Source organism: Nelumbo nucifera, chromosome 1 (genome assembly GCF_055504915.1).
Source record: "Nelumbo nucifera cultivar China Antique chromosome 1, China Antique-T2T, whole genome shotgun sequence".
Taxonomy (NCBI): domain Eukaryota; kingdom Viridiplantae; phylum Streptophyta; class Magnoliopsida; order Proteales; family Nelumbonaceae; genus Nelumbo; species Nelumbo nucifera.
Genome location: NC_142649.1, coordinates 49,839,244 through 49,855,574, shown reverse-complemented (window position 1 = coordinate 49,855,574; position 16,331 = coordinate 49,839,244). Strand labels below are relative to the sequence as shown.

Below are 16,331 nucleotides of genomic sequence, written 5' to 3'. Positions count from 1 at the left end.
TATACTTTATTCATTTACATTAAATGTCATAATGTACATCATTCTGATTGGAGCTAAGACACTGTTTAACATGACGAAGGTCTGTTCCTGCCCCCTAGTGAAGGTCATCTTGACACTCTTTTCGGTGTTACTGGTTGATGCCATTAATGGGATGCTGAAAGGTGTGATTAAGGAAGAGAACTTGACTTTCTTGTCGTTTCCCACAAACGGCGCCAATTGATGATGCGCGATCTGGTAGCTCCTAGCTGGCTGATCGAACTGCAAAGAAGAAGTATTCAGAGAAACTAGGGTGGCTAACCCGACGTGGTTACTCCGATGCTTAAGTTAGTACTAGGTGGTTGCGAGCTGAAAGTAAATGAATATGAGAGCTAGAATGCACTAAATCGCATGTACCTGGGTCTTAGACTCTGGATCTCCTACCCATAAGAACTCTGCCCACGCCTACCCACGATACACTACCCCCGTGTATTGGGAACATCCCCCCTGCATAATACCATGTAGAGGATGAGATGTTCTCCATGTGTGGCTATGATAAACGTGGGCAGGAGATCCGGACTCCAGGGCTAATGCCCTTATATAGCTGGACTGTTGTGGGTCTCACGAAACTCCTCCGAGATCCTCGACCTGCTCTATTATGAGTTCGTTCCACCCTGGGAGGTGGATAACGTGCTAGCCGGTAAGGCCCATCGTGTCTGTCCGATTCGGGCGGGATAAGGATAGGTCCTACGGTTATGCGACATGATCCCGAAGAGCTCGGAGATAGCTCGCATGCTTAAAGTGGCCTTGCTCGCCGAGGTGGCATGTAGTGTTGAGGTGTCAATAAATGCGGATTCATAGTCTAGTTGGCAAATCCTATCCACGTGTCCTCTACTTACTAGGTCGGGCCAAATCACCCCTCATCAATAATAATTAATATTTATTAGTTATTAATTATTAACAATTAATTATAATATTTTTTATTAATTAATAATTACTAATTATTATTAATTTGTTATTAACCTTTTGAATTCAATAAAGAAATAATATTAAAAATTGTTATAATGATTAATAATAATTAATAACTATTATAATAATAAGTATTAATTAATATTAATTAGTTATTAATTAACTTTTAATTATAATAATAATAATAATTATTATTATTATTAAAATCAATAATTAATAATAATTAAAGAGAAGTATTTTGTGTTTACAGGGTACCATTGGAAAACAAAAAATGTAAGGTTTGTCTTTTAGAGATAAGTGATAAGAGGAAACGAACGACCATTTTCCTCTTAAAGTTGTAAGATTCCTATTAAGAAATAAGAGATAAGAGGAAATGAACAGGCCCTTAGCTGGAACTAGATCTGAGTATTGTGGCATAGTGTGGATAGCAAGGGTGTTCCTGATGTAAGGTTGGATCTACTCACAACATTAAGTTGTTTCAACACATTCCAACATAATCCATGTCCACACATTGCATATGCAGTGATGATTCAACACAAGGTGCCAACAATGTCCCAACCAGCCATTGTAGCCGCAGATGTTCCCAATGTAAAGATGCAGTATTCTATTGGGACAATATTGGTAGCATTTAGTTGATAGCAGACCCTACCCCAATATTATGAAACTCCGGATCTCTTGCCCACACAAACTCTGTTCATGTATATCCACAATACACTATCCCATGAATTGGGAACATCTCCCCTGAAAGACTATGTAGGAGAATGTAATTGAGATGTTATGTGGGTAAACGTGAGCACAGTTTGTGTGGGTAAAATTTGTCCGGACTCGTATTACGATGAGATGCAGATGCGCGGATACATATCACAACTGTGTTGGGACAGTTTTTATCGTGAAAAAATCCCATCGGGATGGCTGTCTTGTTATTGTGGGTGGGTAGAAGATCCGACGGTCTTGAGCTGAATATTACACCCCAATTTGAGGCGGTTGGCATCCCTCGACCCAACCCGCCCATTAATTGTGGCTAGGGTGGGTTGGGCTGCTCTTTTACATGCGAGTCACTTCACGCTTGCGGCATGACACGGTTTTAAAAGTGTTATTAATCCATGTGGTTGAACCGTTTAATCCGGAAATTCTTGTTCGCCCCGCTCATTATGAGTACATATTTCCGTACTTAGATGTTCTCAATACAAGGTGGAAATGTAATGTAGGGCAATGTGCGGCGCATATGTGAACAACTAAAAAATACATTGATTTGGTCAGAAACCACTGACCGGTCTGACCATAACGATTGAACCGGAATACCTTTCCACTCAGGCAATGGTTCACAATCACAGGTAACTTTAAAATAAATCAAATAAATTTATAACAGTTCGGCCCCGCTCGGAACCGGATGCAAATGCGGTTGCATTTCCAACTTAGCCGGGTTGGTTCTCAGCTAAGCTATATTAGAGATTTAGGGTTTTTCTTTCGTCTCTTCCGCCTCGAGCAAGGCAGACTGGCAGAGCTTTGGATCCGTAAAACCTATTCTAGCAAGAACAGTCACCCTCTCGCAGTAGATCTATTTACTTTTCTCCTTATTGCCGATTTCCGCGGTTACTCAAGCAAGCCTTCTTCTTTGCAACAGGTTTGAATCTAATTCTTCCTTTTTGTCTCTAATTTTGTGAATATTTTACCTCTTCTAGGGTTTTTATTGGACCGAAACAGGTTTTTTCTTCCTCGCTGCTTGATGGTTATACTCTCCAGTTTTGTATTACCCAAATATGTCTTGTTGTTCTTAAATTTCAGGAGGGAAAAATCGTTTTATTTCATTTGACCATTTTTTTTGGCTTTCTCCAAAGTTTGATTAATGTAATTCTGCTTTCTGTTCTACTCACGAAACTATTCTCATACCATTAAGAACTAAGATGCTTGCCATTTCAGGGACAGTTGCTGAGTTTGTATTGTTTTATTGATATGAAGTTATGAACTATTTAACAGATGTTCAGCATAATCTCCGTGTATTTCCCAGCACTAATCCCCTCACTAATAGCTTTCCCATTCTATTTTTTTTTTCTGCATAGTAAACAGAACCCTGAACGATGGTGCAATACAACTTCAAAAAGATCACTGTTGTCCCCTCTGGGAAGGACTTCATTGACATAATCCTCTCCCGCACTCAGCGTCAGACTCCAACTGTTGTCCACAAGGGCTATGCCATCTCCCGCCTTCGTCAATTCTACATGCGCAAAGTGAAATTCACTCAACAGAACTTTCATGAGAAGCTCTCTGCCATCATTGATGAGTTTCCTAGGCTGGATGACATACATCCATTCTATGGAGACCTTCTCCATGTCCTTTATAATAAAGATCATTATAAGCTTGCTTTAGGCCAGATCAACACTGCAAGGAATCTCATTGGTAAGATTGCAAAGGATTATGTGAGGCTGTTGAAATATGGTGATTCACTCTATAGATGCAAGTGCCTGAAGGTTGCTGCACTTGGCCGCATGTGTACTGTGATCAAACGTATTGGTCCCAGCTTGGCCTACCTAGAGCAGATAAGACAACACATGGCAAGGCTACCTTCAATTGACCCAAACACACGAACAATCTTGATTTGTGGATATCCAAATGTTGGCAAGAGCTCATTTATCAACAAGATCACCAGAGCTGATGTAGATGTACAGCCATATGCATTCACCACAAAGTCTCTCTTTGTTGGTCATACTGACTATAAATACTTAAGGTACCAAGTGATTGATACCCCAGGGATATTGGACCGTCCTTTTGAGGATCGTAACATCATTGAAATGTGTAGCATCACTGCTCTGGCCCACCTTCGAGCTGCTGTTTTATTTTTCTTGGATATATCTGGGTCTTGTGGGTACAGCATTGCCCAGCAGGCAGCTCTCTTCCACAGTATTAAGTCTTTGTTTATGAACAAACCGCTAATTATTGTCTGCAACAAGACAGATCTGCAGCCATTTGATGGGCTTTCTGATGAAGACAAGAAATTGGTCATGGAGATGAAAGATGAAGCTATGAAAACTGTTATAGGTCAAGGTGGTGAGGCTATTAATGATGATGGTGTGCTTTTGACTATGAGTACCTTGACCGAGGAGGGAGTTATGGCTGTGAAAAATGCAGCCTGTGAGAGACTATTGAATCAACGGGTAGAATTAAAGATGAAGTCAAAGAAGATGAATGATTGCTTGAATCGTTTTCATGTTGCAATTCCAAAGCCACGGGATCAGAAGGAAAGGCCAGCTTGTATTCCTCAGGCAGTTTTGGAAGCCAAAGCTAAGGCAGTGACAGAAAAAGAGAAGAGGAAACTCGAAAAAGAGTTGGAGAGTGAGAATGGTGGGGCTGGTGTTTACTCAGCTAACTTGAAGAAGAACTATATCCTAGCAAGTGATGAATGGAAAGAAGATATAATGCCAGAAATAATTGATGGTCACAATGTTGCTGACTTTATTGATCCAGATATCTTACAAAGACTTGAAGAGTTAGAGAGGGAAGAGGGGCTCCGGCTTGAACATGAAGCCGATGATGATGATTTTGAGATGGATGGAAAAGAGTTAACTCCAGAAGAGCAAGAAGCCTTGGCTGAAATTAGGAAGAAAAAGAGCTTGCTCATTCAGCAGCATAGGATCAAGAAGAGCACTGCAGAGAGTAGGCCCACCGTACCAAGGAAATTTGATAAAGACAGGAAATTCACATCAGAGAGGATGGGGAGGCAGCTGTCTGCATTGGGGCTTGATCCCACTTCAGCCGTTAACCGGGCCCGCAGTAGGTCCGTCTCTAGGAGGGGCCGAAAGAGGGAGCGATCACTGGCCAGGGAAGATAGTGATGTTGATGCCATGGATATGGATGTTGACCAACCTGGCAAGAAGCTAAGGATGAGGTCTAGATCAAGATCAAGGTCACGATCACGACCACCTGGTGATGTTACTCCAGGAGAGGGATTTAAGGATTCTGCACAGAAAGTCAAAGCTATGAAACTTGCTAAGAAATCTGTCAAGAACAGGAACAAGGATGCTCGCCGGGGAGAGGCAGATAGGGTCATTCCAACTTTGAAACCAAAGCACTTGTTCTCTGGGAAGCGCTCCATTGGAAAAACTAGCAGACGTTGATATAATTTAAGGTAGCTGATATTTATATTTGTTTATCTTTGAACTGTTGTTGTTTTTAATAATCCAATATTTATCTCTAAGCATTATGTTTGCTTGCGTTAACTATTTATACTGTAACTCAGTCTTGATTATGCATTCTTCTTTAACCACTTCAACGAAGGGCATGGAGCTGTCAGCCATAACAGTAAAAGAAGCAACTACTACAAGCATTTAGCCATTAGCATAAACTTATAATTTTTTTGTTTTTGAAAAAGTAAAGTTAACCAAAAAAGTTTTTTGATGTTTGGATTTTGGAAAATATAAAGTTTTAATTTAAAATTGTAACTTTGTGAAACTAAAACAAAATGCCATGACTGAAATTTAGAAGAAAATGGACCAACTCGCCTTTTGATGGGAGAAAATTGAAAGGAAAAACTCAAAACTTGTGATACTTTTTTACGGAGCTACAAATGCTCTTCCAAAAGCAAAAAGAGGGAGGAAAAACTTAGAAGAATAGAGGTTCGCTTCAAAAGCCTGATAGTTGTTTCTGTAGACAGCTATCTTAGACAGAATTCCAACTGCTGACAATTTGATTTCGAGAGGTATGGCTATAGACAACAGTGTAGCATGTGGGGTTACTTGGAACAATTGGTCCTTCTATGAGTATGAGTGTTCATGGTCTGGTTTGGAGATCTCAGACCAAACCAGTAAATTATGGTTTGAGAAATTCCTAAACCGAACAGTTTTATTACGGTTTGGTGTGGTTTCTAATATGGTTTGGGGAGTTTGGACATTCCATGATTCTATTGAGCTTAACCCAATTAGAAGCCCAAATAACACCCTTAAAAATTAAAACCTAATCATATGTTTATAAATTATATGTATACAATTTTGGTTTTTGGTTTGGTTCGGTTTATAAAATTCAATAAACTAAACCGAAAGTGTAAACTGTAATTTAGCAAAATATCAAACTGAACAAACCGTTTTAGGGGCAGACCGAACCAAACCACAAAATTGGTTCAGTTTTGTGGTTTGAACCGTACAATGAACACCCTTATTTGCTTATCCACTGTACAGGAATCTACAGTTTCTGGATGCATTTTTGAAGTTTTTCAGAAGTAGTTGGACGTGTCCAATTGATTTGTTGATCTTGTTTTCATTTTGGTGGCTGAAGAGGTTGAGTAGGAAAGGGAAAATCTTTTGGCAGTTCACACCAGAAACAATATGTTGGTCGGTTTGGAGAGAGCATAATGGTAGAACCTTTGAAGGGAAGTGATTGGAGTTTCTTGAGTTTATTGCCAAGATTGAAAGGTTCATCAATTTTAGGCATGCAGCAAAAAGGAATTTTTTGGAGTCTCATATAATAATGACTTTCCATTCATTGGAAGTTTTTATTTGTATAGCACACAAGGATTACTTTCCTATCAACTTGTAATTATTTTGCTCGCAGGGTAGCTTTTCCTCCATATTTTAATACAATACAATAAAATACCTTTTACCTTTCAAAAAATAAAAAGAAAAGATTTAAGCATCCACACCCTAGGTAGATGCTAAGAACAAACAATCATCCTAGGGTTTTTCCTTGCACCCAAGATTGAAGGAAAGCATATATACTTGTATAGATATTTTAAAAGGAAACTTTGCAAATAAAGTTTAGAAATGCTTTGATAAATGGAAAGATTTGTCTGAAACTTGGTTCCAGAAAAGATACAAGAACATCATTTGGTAAAATGGGAACATTCTAGAGTGATGTTTAGTTGATTTGTGGTTGAAAAATGGAAACTTTAATGGTAATTTATCAAAAAAAAAATGGAAACTTTAATGGTAGAAATACCAATGATCCACTGATTAATGAAATAATCTTTCAATTATCAAAAAAAAAGGAAATATCAATGATTCACTGGTCTTTGTAGCTCATGGATCAATTCTTGCAGGTAAGGACACTGCTTTATATGATTACTTTTTTTCTGTAATTTTACAGGTTGCTAGAGGAGGCAGTAACCATCACTTGGGAGATTTCCTGTGTTGGGATTTTCCAATACAATTTTGAAGCTGAGAATAGGACCTATTATTCTTTTGGTGGGTTTTGGACCCAAGTCTATGGTAATATTCGATTGAGTGCTATCAGTTCTTTTAACACTTGAATGTTGGAGGATGATGAATGTTGCTTTTTATTGGTGTCTTTTAATTGATTTGAATGTAAAAAAAGAAAGAAGAAAAACCATAAAAAAAGATAAGAATCTGTGGCTTGTAGTTGGAATTTTATCTTTGACATTTTGTTTGATGAGAATGGTTTCTGCAATCTAAGTGCTATTCCATGAATTATACTTCCAAGTTTAATAAGACTCTATTCTTGACGGTCCCAAATATTGAAGAGTGAATTCACAGGGCTCCAGACGGTTCCTGATAAACTTGATGATCTCCCTCCTTACCTCGTATGACATAACCGTGTCAAAAAAAGGTCTATATGAGATTTTGCTCTTACCATAGCACTACTACTATTTATGGTCGGAGAATCAAGAATAGTGCGGTAAGGTAATTATTAAGGCTGCATTTGGCATTATTTTAAGGATTTATCTCCTTTTTGCTGTTAAAAGCTCAGTGTTCATAGGGTACTTTAACTGCAAAAAGGAGATGATTCCTTAAAATAAGGAATGACAAATGCAGCCATAGTCGTCAAGGCTACACCTAAGCAATAAGGCGCCTATGGAGGCTCGCCTCACCTAATCACTAAGCATTTTTTTAGTGTGTTAGATAAAACTTTTATATTCTTAATTTTTTGAGATTATAATTTTAAAAGATATTTTTAAACTGAAATATTCATGTTGTGTGCTTATATATTAATTTTTTTTTTATTATTTTCTTATTTGTTAGGGTTTAATCAACACAAACATTGCTAAATGCTGTATTGAACCTTGAAAGACTTCAAAACCTGAACTAACAAGTAAGGAAGAACTTAAAATGTTGTTTAACCAACACATTTACTTCTTTTTCTTTACTAATTTTGTGTGTTTATATTATATACCAATTTTCTTTTTCTACCTTTTCTTCTTTTCCTATAACAGAAATAAGGGTTTAGTTTTTATATTTTTTGAAATTTTTTTTCTTTCTTTTTTTCTCATGAATATGTTGATTTTCTATACTTTAACATAAAGTTTATACTTTTTTATAAAAATTATGGATAATTATTAAGAAAATATGATTATAGAACTTAAGGAACTACCTTAGGATACATATTTTTACACTTGATGCCCAACTAGCCGACAAGGCTCGCCTAGCCTCCCTCGCCTTGGCGCCTTAAAAACTATAAATGTAGCCTAAGGGGGTTGAATTAAATGACTTATTTGTTTGTTTTAATTAATAAAATAATAAAATAATAAAGAATTTCAGTTTTTAGTAATCAATCAACAACTTCAGCTTCAGCTATGCTTACAACCAAACTTGTTCACTAAAAGACGGTTGCGCAGTTCACTTCAGCCACTTTGACTGTGCAATTTTGTGAGGTTCAGCATATGTCCAAGAAATATTCTAGATCAGCGCTGAGAAATGCTCTTGTATGAGGAGGTAAGTTAGGTAGGAGTTTGATCAACTTGTGCCTCTGTAAACTAATACTGAATTGTTAAGGGAGGGGAGGGGGTAGTTTATACTTTTATAGAAATTCCTCCTCTCTAAATTCTAAACCGCGAATTTTGTTAGCATTCCTTTGGTTTGAAGGAGAAGGTAGAGAAACGAAATGAAAATAGGGATGGCAATTTTTCACTCAACCCGTTGAACTCACTCAATTCACCCGGTATTTAATCCATCCAATCCATCCATTTACTTGACGAATAAGAAATGGGTTGATCATCCATTGGATCAATTTAAATGGATTGGGTTATGGATAACCATTGGGTTAATCACTAATGGTACAAGTGCGAATTTTTTAACCATTTTTTATTAATTTTTTCATTTGAGTGAAATAATTTATAATTAATATATTAATTTTTTGTTAGTTATTAATTAAAATTAGTTTTGACTTGAATCAATATAGTTCACCCAAATTAGAATAAATTCAAATCAACTTCACTTGAGTCTGGACCGATCCAACTCAATTTAGCCAAGTTTGAATATGAACAGAGCCAACCACCTCGATTTGAGGTCAGTCAGTTTAGTCCGAACTCACTTCGGTCTGAATACTCGACCTAGATCCGGTTATCTTGGTTTGGTTACCTTGGCCTGGTTTAGACTGTTCGGTCCAGACATGAACTTGCACCAACCCATACAGGGCAACCCGACCTGGACTTGGATCGGTCTGTCCCGATATCGAATCCGGGTCAATCTGGGCTAGTTACCTTGACTCAATTAGAACTGACTGACTCTGTCTAGAACCCTATGCAACCCAATATAGACTGGTCCAGTCTGACTCGAAACTGGACCAATCTGGATTATCCAACTTGACCTAGTTTGGATCGGCCATCTTAGCCCTAGACCTTTATACAACCCGATATGGATCAGTCTGAGACAACCTATCATATGCAAACCGGGTCATTAATGGATTGGCGGGTTAGATGAATTAATTTGAAGCTCAACCCAAACCCAAACCAACCCAACCCGCCCAATTGCCACCGCTAAAACCAAACATAAAGCAATGGGATATACACTTGTTCAAAAGGAAAATATCAAAGTGGAACCACAAATTTGTTGTTATGTGAGACTTGGTGCTCATTAGAGCCATAAATGGTTTCTACAAGCAAAACTGGGATTTTGTTGCCTAGATTTCTATTATGTAGAGATTTTAGTTGTCTATAGTGGAAATTATAACGGTGCATGGAGGAAGAATCGATTGGCATTGTTTCAGGGAAAAATTATAGCTTTCTTTGGTTTAACGTCTCCTATCCCTTATGCCAATTTCCTCCATTCCCTTGCTTCCTTCTGCCTTAGTGTTTGCATTGATCGCTAAGATTTAAAGTTCGAATTTTTAAATGCTACCCATTTTTGTTAAATTAATTAGAAAAAGAACACAATTGGTCATATTAGCATGTGTTGCTGCCTAGAATGGGTTAAGGGCAGCACTGCCAATTTGCTTTCGAGCCGAGGTGTGGCCGAGGAGTCTGAGGCCTAGGTTGGCTAAGGGCTGATAGGTCCGTCCTGCAAGGAGCAAATAAGGGAGAACGTCAGAGGCCTCGAATGAATAGCCGAGGCAGAAACTCTAACGGTCAAGTTAATTCGGGTGCAATGCAAGGTAGACGAGGCCACAAGAGAAACAGGAGAACTCTCAAAGTTCTTAAGTTTAGATTTCAGATGTTTACCTTGAGGAGGTTGCCCTCTATTTGTACTTGAGACTGCCAGAGGTAGGTAGGATCAGACGATCAAGATGCTATCCTATCTTGAGGAGCACGTCCATCCGAGGCCGCCGCATGCAGCTGTGCAATTGGATCCAGGTCACACGCCGATCTCTGCTTTGCGCATGCCTTCATTGGGTCCGTTCTGAGTGCCACCGCCTGCCACGTGTACGCATGCTACTAGTCAGGGCCAGGTGCGCCTACATCAGCATGCATTTTGAACACTAAAATGTTTTGATTTGATTGTCCTGTAATGCTCAATTGCACCTTCTTTGAATGTTTGATCAGAAGTCAGCCAATATAATTGTAATAGTGTATTCTTCTTGAAGTTAGAAAATGTAAAATTTTTAATTTTATTTAGTATGATCCACTGATTGCTCTATTTAGTGGTGATTGACCTAGTTGCTTCTTTTAGAGGCAGTTGGATAATATATTCACTAGTTATTTGTTTTTATTTTAAAAGTGGTTTAAAAAAAGTTTGAGATAATGTAGGGTGAATGGTATGTATGATGATTTTAAAGTACGGTTTTATGTGGTTTGATACTTTGATTTTATAAAATATTATCTAAAGAATGAAGAACATTCCAGACATTCTCCATCCATGAATGAGAAGAATGATTACATCTTTCCAAATTTCACACAAAAACTCACCCATTTGACCCCTAAATCAACTCAGATTCCACCCCTAGGCCTCTATTTGGCCAATCCCAACTTGACTTGGAATACTTTTGAGTTTTAGATATTCAGATCCCTCTTCCTATAGCCCAATTGAAGATCTATTTTTATGTCATGTCCTAGATACCCCTAAACACCTATCCATCAAGTTTTACTTCTCATCATCGAACCTAGATTTCCTTTTATCCTATTTCATTGGTTAACCTTGAAGTCCCAGACCTACACCTTTGTCACAACTCTAGACCCATTAGATAGTTGGCAAACAAATTCTAGTTTAAAAAGTTTCCCATTTGCCTTTCCATCAAACAAAGATTTAAATTTAAGTTCTCGCGTTGTCTAATACACTCATCCCTTAATAAATTCCCTTGATCTAAGCATATCTTAACAAATCAAACTACACCAAATGATCCAACATCCTCAAAAACTCTACCTTGTCAAATTTTGTCCAAAAATATATCCATTTGCTCCTTAAAATAAAAAGATTTCATTTCAAGCAACTCTATTGCCCCAAGACCTTGAGACCTTGTTGCACCATCAGACCTTATCTCACCATCTAGAAAATCATCTTAGAATCCTTGCCATCCAAAGATTATATCGGTTTGACCCTCTATCATGCGGAATTACTAAATACCCCCTTAATCATCAAAAAATTACTAAAATACCCTTAACCTTACCTATTTAAATATCTTATGGTTTTGCATTTAAACTAATCCTAAAGATTCACAATTCATCTTCTTCATCCATTCGAGCAAATAGGAACCGAACCATTCCTCCATTCCCTTTTCCTTCCTTCCTACCTCTTCTCTCTCTCTCTCCTTCTTTCAGCTCCTAGCCACACAAACGCCACAAACATGTGAAACTTGACCAAACACCACAAGGCATAACTTTCTTCCCTTTTCCATCCCTCAACCCTAGCATAGATTGCCATTACCAATTCAAAATCTTGTACTCCACCACTAGTTTCTCAAATCTTAAACACTCCATCATATGCCCTGTCAGAAAAACCATAGGAATGTTTAGGTCCCTATCACAATATCCACCCATTTGAGAGTTCGGCTGGGCTACACATATACATGTTACAACAAGGGCTACACTTTCATCCCTGTTGTAACATGTAAATGGTTTAAGTGACGTACAAAAAAAGTAAAGACGGGAGTGTTAACTTCTGTTATTTATTTTTTCTATATTTTTTAACCTAAAAAATAAAAGAAAAACTTTAAGCTTATTCATGATTTTTGAACCGTTGTTGAACTGGACAGTCAAATCATTCAGCTCGAGAACTGTCCAGACAATCGGTTCTGTTTTACCTCAAACCCAGGAATTAAAATATTGATATGATACGTCCGATACATATCGGTATTGGGGCTGTGGAGACGGGATACGCTATACAGGAGTGTACCGGCCGTAGGTATCGATACGATACAGAACCGTATTGGCACCTGGGTTCACGACAAACATATGAAATGACGAGCTTTAGCTTTTTTTTTGGCTGGTCATGGCATGCTTTCGGTAGAAAGCATATTCCATCATTCAAGGCCTGCTTTAGGACAAAAATAGGGATAAAAAATAATTACTTTAAGAGAAAGGAAGAGTAAAAACGGGAGAAAAGAAGAAGAAGAAGAAGAAGAAGAAGAAGAAGCTGAGGAGAACTTCATCAATCCATCGTAGAGGAGGAAGAAGAAGCAACAACTGAGAACTCAATCAATCCATTGTAAGGTATATTTTTTAATATTTTGTTATTTAAATTTTTATGAAATATACTTTTATTTTATAGATACAACAGTTCTATTTGTATTCTATAATTTATAGAAACATTTATTATTAGTTTCTTACATGATTCATATGTCATGCTCAAAATTGTAGTTCTATTTGTAATTTTAACAAAAATTAATAAAAATAAAAAACAATTTAATATTACAAATTAATATGCTTTATTCTACATATGTTTTAAAACTTAAAAGTAAAGCATATTTTTATTTGAAAACATATACTTGTTATTTATATAAAATAATAAAAATACTAAATAAATAATATTTTCAAAAATCATACTTATCATTTATATAAATATACTAAATAAATAAAATCAAAAAAATAGAATGGTAATTATTTAAAAACATATTTATTATTTAAAGAATACAGTTATTATTTATAAAGAAAATAAATAAATAATTTGAAAAATGATAAAAACAAAATTAAAATTATGAAAATAAAAATAAAATAGGGTAATATAAGTAAAATAAAAAAATTATAACTATAATTATAATAAATATTAAAATTAAAATCATAAAAACTAAAATAGAGTGGCAAATATTTAAAAATAACATTTATTATTTAAAAATTAGAGTTATTATTGAAATAAATAGATAAATAAATATTTTTTAAATAATAAAAATCAAAGTTAAAATTATATAAAATTTTAAACCCATAATTATAACAATGGAAAATTATATATTTAACAATGAAAGCATACTTATCATTTATATAAATATACTAAGTAAAATAAAAAATTATAATTATAATAAAAATTAAAATTAAAATCATAAAAATTAAATACAGTGGTAATTATTTAAAAACATATTTATTATTTAAAAATTATAGTTATTATTTAAATGAATAAATAAATAATTTTTAAAAAATAATAAAAATCATAATTAAATTTATGAAAAACGAAAGTGATATGAATTATAAACCCATAATTATAATAATGGAAAATCATATATTTAACAATGAAAGCATACTTATCAATTATTCATTTATATAAAAATTATAATTATAATAAAAATTAAAATTAAAATCATAAAAACTTTAATAGAGTGGTAATTATTTAAAAAAATATTTATTATTGAAATTATAGTTATTATTTAAATAAATAAAATTTTGAAAAATAATAATAAATTATAAATAAATTTATGAAAAAAACTAAAATAGTGATATAAAATTATAAACGCATAATTATAACAATGGAAAATTATATATTTAATATGAAAGCATACTTATCATTTATATAAATATACTAAGTAAAATCAAAAAATTATAATTATAATTATAAAAACTAAAATAGAGTGGAAATTATTTAAAAATATTTATTATTTAAAAATTATAATTATTATTTAAATAAATAATAAATTTAAAAAAATAATAAATATCATAATTAAATTTATGAAAAAAATAAAGTGATATAAAATTATAAACCCATAACTATAACAATGGAAGATTAAATTTATGAAAAAATTATAATTATAATAAAAATTAAAATTAACATCATAAAAACTAAAATAGAGTGGTAACTATTTAAAAACATATTTATTATTTAAAAATTATAGTTATTATTTAAATAAATAAATAAGTTTTTAAAAAATCATAAAAAATCAAAATTAAAATTATGAAAAAATCTAAAATAGAGTGATGAAAACCAACAATTATAACAATGAAAAAGTATATATTTAATAAAATAATTCAATGAAAACATACTTATCATTTTTATAAATATACAAAGTAAGTAAAATAAAAAAATATATTTATAATTATAATAAAATTTAAAAATAAGTATATAAAAATTTAAAATGAAAGCATATTTATCATTTTTACAAATTGTTTATATATGTTATTTGTTTATGCATATACAAATTTTTCATATTGTTCATGCATAATAAAATAAATATTATTTTTGTATCTTCACTATCAAAGTATAAATATATATAGTGAGAAGATTTTTGTATTGAAATGGCACCAAAGAAGCAACAAGAAGAAGATATTGGATAGAAGTTTGGAACTAAGCTTGAAGGGAAAAGATTCCACATTAAATACAATTTTTGTGGATTTATAGTAAAAGGTGGTGGCCCTACAAGATTTAAACAACATTTAGCTTGTGGGTTTTCAAACTCTAATGATTGCAATGCATGTCCATGGGAAATTTCTATGCTAATGAAGCAACATCTTAAAGAGAAAAAAACACTCAGAAATAAAAAAAAAAAATAGAGAAGCAACAATTACAAGAATCACTAAGAGGTGAGAGTTGTGGTATTATTGATGATGATGATGATTATGATGAAAATGATGAAGAAGAAAGAAATTTTAATACAGCAAGGCATATGTCCCGAGCTGAAGAATTGAATCAAGAGCAAAGACGCAAATTAGAAAGAGGAAAATATAAATTTCATTAATCACAACATAAAAATAAGAGACTCATCCCAACCATCATTAAATAGAAACCAAAGTACAACAGCACGACAATCATCTGCAAAAGTGTTGTTAGGTAAATTTAGCTTCTCTAAAAAGCAATCAAGATTAAAAGGACAATCTCTAAGTGTTGAAGAAGTTGATCCATATATGTATAGACGTCAAGATGTGAGGCAAAAGAAAATAAATGAGTGCTATGAAGGGGCTTCTTCAGGTAAAGGTTATGGATTTAATGCTAAGAGGTCAATTATAAAATTTCTGTTTTGTAATCACATACCAGCTCATGTTGCCACCTCCTCATATTATCAAGTAATGATTGATGAGATAACAGCAGTAGGAAAAGGAGTTAAATGCCCTACATCATATAAGATTATAGGCATTTTTCTTGATGAAGAAATTAAAGAACTTAAACAGTATTTTAGCTCTTATTTTCAAAAAGCTAATACATATGGACTTACCATCATGCGTGATGGTTGGACAGGGCCTACAAGATTGTCCATCATCAATTTCATGGTTTATTGTGATGGACAAACAGTTTTTCATAAGTCATTTGATGCATTAGGAAATACACATGCAAATTACTTGTATAAATTGATTGATACAATTGTTGATGAAGTTGGAGCAAAAAAAGTCATTCAAATAAGCACTGACAATGTAAGTGCATGCAAAAAGGCTGAAAAGTTATTAGAGCATAAGAGAAAGCACTTATATTGGACTACATGTGTAGCTTATTGTATTAATCTAATGTTGGAGGATATTTCAAAACTTCCACATGTTGCTAAACTCATTAAGGAATGTTGGAAAGTTACAAATTTTATTTATATCACCATTCAATCTTTCATTTAATGAGACAACATACAAATCGCGAGCTAATACGTCTAGGGCCTATTAGATCTGCAACAAATTTTATTGCACTTCAAAGCATTCTTAGTCAGAAAGCGGGTTTGAAGGCTATGATAGATTCTAATGAATGGAGACAATTGATAGCAAGATCAACATCAAATGGAAGAGATATGAAAACCATAATCAGTGACATTAACTTTTAGAGGCAGTGTGAACTATATTGCCAAATGATTGAACCAATTATGAAACTGCTAAAGATTGTAGATGGTGAAAAACA

The 16,331-nt window shown here is 34.2% G+C and overlaps 1 protein-coding gene across 2 annotated transcripts; it reads left to right on the top strand.

The window, feature by feature from the left end:
- The first annotated feature begins 2,334 nt into the window (after positions 1 to 2,334).
- LOC104587517 (nucleolar GTP-binding protein 1-like) lies at positions 2,335 to 7,358 on the top strand. Of its 2 annotated transcripts, none has more exons than XM_010245159.3 (3): positions 2,335 to 2,569; positions 3,006 to 5,068; positions 7,018 to 7,358. In XM_010245159.3, the coding sequence occupies exon 2, from the start codon at positions 3,024 to 3,026 to the stop codon at positions 5,055 to 5,057; it is 2,034 nt and encodes a 677-aa protein (XP_010243461.1). In that variant the 5' UTR covers positions 2,335 to 2,569; positions 3,006 to 3,023; the 3' UTR covers positions 5,058 to 5,068; positions 7,018 to 7,358. The 2 variants fall into 2 exon arrangements, with proteins under 2 accessions (XP_010243461.1, XP_010243462.1); XM_010245160.3 differs by having other exon boundaries at positions 2,415 to 2,569; positions 3,013 to 5,068.
- Positions 7,359 to 16,331: the final 8,973 nt, after the last annotated feature.

Bases quoted from the DNA above. Each gene is read 5' to 3' on its own strand.
- LOC104587517 (XM_010245159.3), top strand. From the start codon at position 3,024: ATGGTGCAATACAACTTCAAAAAGATCACTGTTGTCCCCTCTGGGAAG.